This window comes from Mustela nigripes, chromosome 9 (assembly GCF_022355385.1).
Source record: "Mustela nigripes isolate SB6536 chromosome 9, MUSNIG.SB6536, whole genome shotgun sequence".
Classification (NCBI taxonomy): domain Eukaryota; kingdom Metazoa; phylum Chordata; class Mammalia; order Carnivora; family Mustelidae; genus Mustela; species Mustela nigripes.
In genome coordinates this window covers 63,631,321-63,640,872 of record NC_081565.1, presented here as the reverse complement: position 1 = coordinate 63,640,872, position 9,552 = coordinate 63,631,321, and the positions used below count along the sequence as shown (strand labels likewise).

Below are 9,552 nucleotides of genomic sequence, written 5' to 3'. Positions count from 1 at the left end.
CCAAGTAGATGGAGAGGCAGGCAGAGAGAGAGAGAGAGGGAAGCAGGCTCCCTGCCGAGCAGAGAGCCCGATGCGGGACTCGATCCCAGGACCCTGAGATCATGACCCGAGCCAAAGGCAGCGGCCTAACCCACTGAGCCACCCAGGCGCCCACCCAGCACCATTTATTGAAGAGACTCTCTTTTCCCCCATTGTATATTCTTAGTTCCTATGTCATTAATTAGTTGACTGTATATATGTGGGTTCATTTCTGGGCTTTCTATTTTGTTTCATTAATCTTTATCTGTTCTATAATAGCATACTGTTGTTTTTTGTTTGTTTTTTTTTTTCATAATCTCAGCATACTGTTTTGATTACAGTAACTTTGTGGTATAGTTTGAAATCAGGAAGTGTGATGCCTCCAGTTTTTTGCTGTTTCTCAAGATTTCTTTGACTATATGGGTTTTTTTGTGGTTCCATGCAAATTTTAGTATTGTTTGTCTTATTTCTGTGGAGAATGCTGTTGGAATCTTGATGGTGATTACACTGAATCTATAGAAGCTTTGAACAGTTGGACATTTTACAACATTAGTTCCCAACCTATGAACACTGAATACCTTTTTATTTAATTGTGTCTTCTTTAATGTCTTACAGTTTTCCGTGTACAGGTCTTTCACCTTCTTGGTTAAATGTATTCTTAGTTACTTTATTCTTTTTGATACAGTTGTAAATGGGATTGTTTTCTTAAAATTTCTTCTTCTGATATTTCCTTATTGGTATATGGACAGACAATGAATTTTTGTAGACTGATTTTGTATTGTACTTCATTGAATTTATTAGTTCTAACAGTTTTTTTGGTGGAGTCTTTAGGGTTTTCTGTATATAAGATCATGCCATATATAAATTAGGAACAGTTTTTCTTCTTCCTTTCCCATTTGAATGCCTTTATTTCTTTTTCTTGCCTAATTGCTCTGGCTGGGACTTCTAGTACTATGTTGAATAATAGTGGCAAGAGGAGGCATCCTTGATTTGTTCCTGAGCTTGGAGGGAAAGCTTTCAGTTTTTTTCAGTGAGTGTTAAGTTAGCTGTAGTCTTGTCATATATGGCCTTTATTACATTGAGGTGTATTTTCTCTATACCCACTTAGTTAAGAGTTGTATATAAAGATTTTATTTATTTATTTAACAGATAGAGATCACGAGTAAGCAGAGAGGCAGGCAGAGAGAGAGAGGAGGAAGCGGGCTCCCTGCTGAGCAGAGAGCCCAATGATGCCGATGCGGGGCTCCATCCCAGGACCCTGAGATCACTACCCGAGCTGAAGGCAGAGGCTTTAACCAACTGAGCCACCCAGGCGCCCCAAGAGTTGTATATTTTTAAAATAACTCTGTGTTAGTGAGAATATTCTATGATTTATTATCATAATAAATAATTCAAACCTAACAATAGTAAATTTCCTAACAATCTTTCCTAAGAATAGTTTATTTTTGTCATCCATTTTGCTGACCTTATTTTTAAATAAAACCATGTAAAAAGCTCAATTAATTTGGATCTGAGCACTTATTATCCCCTTGTTTCCCAGGCCAGAAATCATGGCCTCCTGTGAAAACTGTATTATCTGTTGTTACATATTTAAATTGCATTTTTTATGACTCTTCACTAAAAAGTTACTCTTGATATTAAATGAATTTTATAACTCTACATTTTATATTCTTATACTCAACATATGATTTAAAATATACTCTTGGAGTTTTCTTTCTTTTTTTTTTTTTAAGATTTTATTTATTTATCTGACAGACAGAGATCACAAGTAGGCAGAGAGAGAGGAGGAAGCAGGCTCCCTGCTGAGCAGAGAGCCAGATGTGGGGCTCCATCCCAGGACCTTGGGACCATGATCTGAGCTGAAAGCAGAGGCCTTAACCCACTGAGCCACCCAGGCGCCCCCTATTGGAGTTTTCTGATTAAAATAATTATTACATTTAATTTTTGTTACGATTTTTAGAAAGGAAAAAGCAAGCATGTTGCTAGAGGCTGGGTAGGTGTCTGTATATGTGAAAGAAGCCTGTAATTTATTTGTTTTGTGAGAGAACACCAACAAGATGGAGACTGATAGTAATAATCCAGGGCTATATTTTTAAGATTGTGTATCATCATCTGATTGTCAACATCATCTGATGATTTAGTGATACAAAGTGTATAAGCATATAACCTATTGCCTCTGGGGAGAGTTAAGAAATCCAAGTTGCATGTGTGTCTTGAATTCAGGTGATACAGGTTATGCTTTTCTTATTATTCATCAGCCTGCAGCTGTAATTTGTTTGTTGATGTAATGTTTATTGTACCCTTCATACCCTCAAAGCTACACTCATGAACTCAGCCTCTTTCTCTTATATGTGAAGGTCTTTTTTCTTTTTTTTTTTTTTTTTAATCTCAACTTCTATTTAAATGGATGGTCACAAGCTGAACTTACTCCCCTGATAAGAACCCTCATTTTCCCTTCCCTTGGGAAATACCACAGGGCCACTTACTGTGAGGGGCTGGGGGAAAAAGATTCAGGAAACCCAATTTAGTGCTGTTGGGATCATATAGGGGTCATGTTCATCTCTAGGCCTAATTTGAGAAGATTTAGGCCCAAGATTTCTTAGCTGTGAACATTGTTATTTACAACACTCCTTGGTATTTACCCAAATGAGTTAAAAATCTCACACAAGAGCCTGCACCCAGATATTTATAGCAGTTTTATTTATAACTTCCAAAACTTGGAAGCAACCAAGATGTCCTTCAGTAGGTAAATAGATAAATTGCAGTTATTCAGACAATAGAATACTATTCAGTAATAGAAAGAAATGAACTATCAAGCTACAAAAAGACACAAGGCAATTTAATTGCATATTGCTAAGTGAAAGAAGCCAGTCTAAAAGGCTACATACTGTATGATTCCAACTATATGACATTCTGGAAAATGCAAAACTGTAGAAAAAGTAAAATGATAAGTGGTTGCCTGGGGTTTGAAAGGAGGAATGCATAGAGGGAGTACAGGGAATTTTTAGGGCAGTGAAACTGTTCTGTGTAAGACTGTAATGATGAATACATGTCATTATATATTTGTAAAAAATCATGAAGTGTACAACACAATGAATGAACCCTAATGTAGGTAATGTAAATAGGCTTTAGTTAATAATAATAATGATGTAATAATAATAGTTAATGATTATATATTATTAATAATAATTTATTCATTCATCAGTTGTTACAAATGTACCACTCTAATGCAAAATGTTAATAATAGGAAAAGCTGGGTGCAGGAGAGGGGCAGAAGTGCAAGATGGGGGAATGAAGTCTCTGGGAGTTCTCTGTATATTCTACTCCATTCTTCTATAAATCCAAAGTTGCTCTAAAAAGCAAAGTTTTTTAATTTTAAAAAGCTAATGTATTATGTGAAACTCTAATGCACATACTTTATATAGAATCAGTTGTTTTATTAAAAAACAAAGTAAATGCAAAGCTTATTTTGCAAATAAATGCAAAGCTTACTTTGTAAGTTCTGCGAGTATTAAAATTAGGTTTACCTGATTTGTGACATTTTTATTCACCATTTGATTGGTTATCTGAGTAGCTTTCTTTTTAACTCTGTGGCTTTTTCCGAGGAATTGGACGCAGGGGTCAGAGTTAGTCAACTATTGAAAGTGTCTTATGTTTCTTATATTGCTTATAATTTTTTATTTTAAGTTTAAATGCTTATCAGTGGATAAACAAAATTGCTGAAGTCTTTGTTGCATAATTCAGAAAAATTTTAAGCTTAGTTCAGAAAATTCCTTTTCTTTCCTTTGTGGATTACTTTTCCACAGTGTTCTGGAACTGTCATTGCCAGACGTTGAAATGCCTGTTTTAAAAATAACAGTATTACTATTATAAATAGGCTTTGGATTATTTGCTCCATCCCTAAAAGCACTGTGCATGGGGGCAAATTATTGACATTTTGAGGTCAAAATCAAGTCTGGAAGTCAGGGCTTACTGTAAATAGAGAAGCAGAAGGGATAAAATGAGAAGAGGTGTATATGTGACTGATTATTTTAAGAAAATAAATATCAAGACTTTTAGAACTTAAATGTAATTAAACACATTTCATTACATCTATCTAGAAAAAACTTAAATACTTCCTAAAAGGAATGCTGTTCTGTAATTTAGTTTCTGAACATATTGTAGGTATAAAGAAAGTGTGCTTTAGAAATTAAATTAATTCATTTAAATGCATCCCATAATCTAAAATGCTTCCTTTTTATTAAAACCAGATGAGATGAAACAAAAGTCTTTGGGAACCTTACCTCATTATTGACAATATGATGATGAATAACATCTCATGTAATATCTAATACTTTATTTCTCTAAGTTGGCAAAAATGAAGGGAATTAGGAAAGAGGAGTGAGGTTATATTGTATAAAAATAACTTTTAAGAAAAACTCAAGTGATGTTTATATGTATAAAGTGTGCTTTTAGTTGGAACTGTTTCACTGGTGGTTGATTTCTGTGGTTCATTTCCAGGTCCTTCAGCAGCTTTTAAATCATTGCAGGAAAAACAAAGATAAAATACTTCTTTTCTCCTTTTCCACCAAGGTGAGTTTCTTCTGAAGTATATTCTTGATTGGCCCAGCACTAACTCTGAGGCACAAAGCCTAAGAGACATATGTGTCCAGCCACATTTTCTCTCCTATACATACTATAGTGAGATAAGCAACTTTTAAAACAGAAGACGCTTAAATCTCAAAGATACCAAGGTTATTGTCAAATAGCAGATTCAAAGATAGATTTTTAATTCTCTGTTTATGTTTTTGCTATAATTAAAATATTCAAGACACTTAAGAGATTTTAGAACCTGGAAAATAGCACAAATAATGAAAGTTATTTACATAAATTGGCCAATACTTTTCTTTTTATTTAGTTTTAGTTTAAAAAAATAAAGTTTGATTTCTTTTTTTCCTTAAAAGGTTGATTTTTTTCTTTTCTTTTTTTTTTAAGACAAGCATTGGTGAACTTTAGAGTCAGTTTCAGGATAATAGGAAGAAATACATTAGCCAGAAGCTAGGAAAATATTTGTTGCTCTTATAATTGTAAGAAAGAATTTGTAAGCAGCAATTATTAATACTTAGTAAATCTTATCTCTATAATTGTATGAAACTTATTACACCATGAATTTGTCTTTGCCTTTCTTCATATCTTTTCTGTAGTTGCTTGATGTTCTGCAGCAATACTGTATGGCGGCTGGACTTGAGTACCGACGACTTGATGGAAGTACGAAATCAGAAGAAAGACTCAAAATTGTGAAAGAGTTCAACAGTACACAAGATGTTAACATTTGCCTAGTATCCACAATGTAAGAAAATAAAATTTGATAACTTGATTTTTATCTAATTGCTTTTAAGATTTAGGGTAATTTAAAAATTATTACTGGACTAATTTTCAGTGGTTATGCTTCTATTGCTTTGTTTTATTTGGCTTTAAGGAGAAGCAGCAAAAATGCTATTAATTATAACTGAAATAACAATATCTTGAGTTTTACCTAACCTTTTCTCTCAATTTTCTTATCATCACTGAATTCTCCTTATATGTCTGGGTTTATAAAGATAACAATCAAAAGAAATGGATGTTTCCTCCCAGGAATTTTCTGTGATAGTGTTTTTATTCATGTCTTGTGGTCAGAACAGCCAGACTTAATTGATAATCAAGTTATTAATCATATAACTGAGAATCATGTGTAGCAGTATTTTTAAACTGTGTTCAAGGAGCCCTAGAGAGTCCACTGGGCTTAGTGGGCCTGGTACTTCCTCCCTCTGTCTACCTACCTCATCCTCAGCAACTCCACATTAATAGGCTTTATAGAAGTTAAATCAGTTGTAACACCTATTTATGAATCTCTCAATAAAACCTTTTAAAGAACATACACACTTTAGAGAAAGAGTTAAGCCAATATAAACATAATAATCCCTTTTTGGGAGTAACAAATCCTTACTTTGACATCTAATATGTAAGTATTTTATAGATCTGCCCCCACTATCTTTCAAAAAGAATTTCAGAGGACTTTAAAAACAAACATACGGGAGGGAGGAGTCAAGATGGCGGAGAAGTAGCAAGCTGAGACTGCTTCAGCTAGCCGGAGATCAGCTAGATAGCTTATCTAAAGATTGCAAACACCTGAAAATCCATCGGCAGATCGGCAGATCGAAGAGAAGAAGAACAGCAATTCTGGAAACAGAAAAACAACCACTTTCTGAAAGGTAGGACCGGCGGAGAAGTGAATCCAAAGCGACGGGAAGATAGACCCCGGGGGGAGGGGCCGGCTCCCGGCAAGCGGCGGAGCAACCGCGCACAAAATCAGGACTTTTAAAAGTCTGTTCCGCTGAGGGACATCGCTCCAGAGGCTAAACCGGGGCGAAGCCCACGCGGGGTCAGCGTGGCCTCAGGTCCCGCAAGGTCACAGAAGGATCGGGGGTGTCTGAGTGTCGCAGAGCTTGCGGGTATTGGAACAGGAAAGCCGGCTACAGAGAGAGCCGACAGTAAGCTCGCAGCTCCGTGTTACCTTGAACCGGTCGCAGGCTCGGTGAGCTCGGAGCGCGGCCAGAGGTCAGGCAGACGGGAGTGACTGGGCGCTGTTCTCTGAGGGCGCACTGAGGAGTGGGGCCCTGGGCTCTCGGCTCCTCCGGGCCTGAGACCAGGAGGCCGCCATTTGTATTCCCGTCCTCTGGAACTCTACGGAAAGCGCTCAGGGAACAAAAGCTCCTGAAAGCAAACCCGAGCGGATTACTCACCCCGGCCCCGGGTAAGGGCGGTGTAATTCCGCCTGGGGCAAAGACACTTGAGAATCACTACAACAGGCCCCTCCCCCAGAAGATCAACAAGAAATCCAGCCGAGACCAAGTTCACCTACCAAGGAGTGCGGTTTCAATACCAAGGAGAGCAGCAGAATTCCAGAGGAGGAGAAAGCCAAGCACGGAACTCATGGCTTTTTTCCTGTGATTTTTTTTAGTCTTGCAGTTAATTTAATTTTTTCTTTTTCATTTTTTTTTTTTTTCTCGCCTTCGGGTAAAATTTTTTTTTTTAACTGTTACCTTTTTCTTTTTTAACGATTTTTTACTAGTTTATCTAATATATATATATATATTTTTTTACATTTTTCTTAGGTGTTTTCTTTTTTTAAAAATTCTTTTCTTTTCTTTTCTTTTCTTTTTTCTTTCTTCCTTTTTGAACCTCTTTTTATCCCCTTTCTCCCCACTCACGATTTTGGATCTCTTCTAATTTGGTTAAAGCATATTTTCCTGGGGTTGTTGCCACCCTTTTAGTATTTTACTTGCCCCTTCATTTACTCTTATCTGGACAAAATGACAAGACGTAAAAATTCAACACAAAAAAAAGAACAAGAGGCAGTACCGAAGGCTAGGGACCTAATCAATACAGACATCGGTAATATGTCAGATCTAGAGTTCAGAATGACAATTCTCAAGGTTCTAGCCGGGCTTAAAAAAGGCATGGAAGATATTAGAGAAACCCTCTCGAGAGATATAAAAGCCCTTTCTGGAGAAATAAAAGAACTAAAATCTAACCAAGTTGAAATCAAAAAAGCTATTAATGAGGTGCAATCAAAAATGGAGGCTCTCACTGCTAGGATAAATGAGGCAGAAGAAAGAATTAGTGATATAGAAGACCAAATGACAGAGAATAAAGAAGCTGAGCAAAAGAGGGACAAACAGCTACTGGACCACAAGGGGAGAATTCGAGAGATAAGTGACACCATAAGACGAAACAACATTAGAATAATTGGGATTCCAGAAGAAGAAGAAAGAGAGAGGGGAGCAGAAGGTATACTGGAGAGAATTATTGGGGAGAATTTCCCCAATATGGCAAAGGGAACGAGCATCAAAATTCAGGAGGTTCAGAGAATGCCCCTCAAAATCAATAAGAATAGGCCCACACCCCGTCACCTAATAGTAAAATTTACAAGTCTCAATGACAAAGAGAAAATCCTGAAAGCAGCCCGGGAAAAGAAGTCTGTAACATACAATGGTAAAAATATTAGATTGGCAGCTGACTTATCCACAGAGACCTGGCAGGCCAGAAAGAGCTGGCATGATATTTTCATAGCACTAAATGAGAAAAACATGCAGCCCAGAATACTATATCCAGCTAGGCTATCATTGAAAATAGAAGGAGAGATTAAAAGCTTCCAGGACAAACAACAACTGAAAGAATTTGCAAACACCAAACCAGCTGTACAGGAAATCTTGAAAGGGGTCCTCTAAGCAAAGAGAGAGCCTACAAGTGGTAGATCAGAAAGGAACAGAGACCATATACAGTAACAGTCACCTTACAGGCAAAACAATGGCACTAAATTCATATCTCTCAATAGTTACCTTGAATGTGAATGGGCTAAATGCCCCTGTCAAAAGACACAGGGTATCAGAATGGATAAAAAAACAAAACCCATCTATATGTTGCCTCCAAGAAACTCATTTTAAGCCCAAAGACACCTCCAGATTTAAAGTGAGGGGGTGGAAAAGAATTTACCATGCTAATGGACATCAGAAGAAAGCAGGAGTGGCAATCCTTATAGCAGATCAATTAGATTTTAAGCCAAAGACTATAATAAGAGATGAGGAAGGACACTATATCATACTCAAAGGGTCTGTCCAACAAGAAGATTTAACAATTTTAAATATCTATGCCCCCAATGTGGGAGCAGCCAACTATATAAACCAATTAATAACAAAATCAAAGAAACACATCAACAATAATACAATGGTAGTAGGGGACTTTAACACTCCCCTCACTGAAATGGACAGGTCATCCAAGCAAAAGATCAGCAAGGAAATAAAGGCCTTAAATGACACACTGGACCTGATGGACATCACAGATATATTCAGAATATTTCATCCCAAAGCAACAGAATACACATTCATCTCTAGTGCACATGGAACATTCTCCAGAATAGATCACATCCTCGGTCCTAAATCAGGACTCAACCGGTATCAAAAGATTGGGATCATTCCCTGCATATTTTCAGACCACAATGCTCTAAAGCTAGAACTCAACCACAAAAGGAAGTTTGAAAAGAACCCAAATACATGGAGACTAAACAGTATCCTTCTAAAGAATGAATGGGTCAACCGGGAAATTAAAGAAGAATTGAAAAAAATCATGGAAACAAATGATAATGAAAATACAACGGTTCAAAATCTGTGGGACACAACAAAGGCAGTCCTGAGAGGAAAATATATAGCGGTACAAGCCTTTCTCAAGAAACAAGAAAGGTCTCAGGTACACAACCTATCCCTACACCTAAAGGAGCTGGAGAAAGAACAAGAAAGAAACCCTAAGCCCAGCAGGAGAAGAGAAATCATAAAGATCAGAGCAGAAATCAATGAAATAGAAACCAAAAAAACAATAGAACAAATCAACGAAACTAGGAGCTGGTTCTTTGAAAGAATTAATAAAATTGATAAACCCCTGGCCCGACTTATCAAAAAGAAAAGAGAAAGGACCCAAATAAATAAAATCATGAATGAAAGAGGAGAGATCACAACTAAC

General features: G+C 36.7%; 1 protein-coding gene across 2 annotated transcripts in view; it reads left to right on the top strand.

Moving 5' to 3' along the window:
• ERCC6L2 (ERCC excision repair 6 like 2) overlaps positions 1-9,552 on the top strand; it is a 148,116-nt gene that overhangs the window by 68,636 nt on the left and 69,928 nt on the right. For both annotated transcript variants that reach the window (XM_059411717.1, XM_059411718.1), the window contains exons 10-11: positions 4,519-4,590; positions 5,202-5,347. In XM_059411717.1, coding sequence (XP_059267700.1) covers positions 4,519-4,590; positions 5,202-5,347 — 218 coding nt within the window. The remainder of the gene's footprint in view (positions 1-4,518; positions 4,591-5,201; positions 5,348-9,552) is intronic.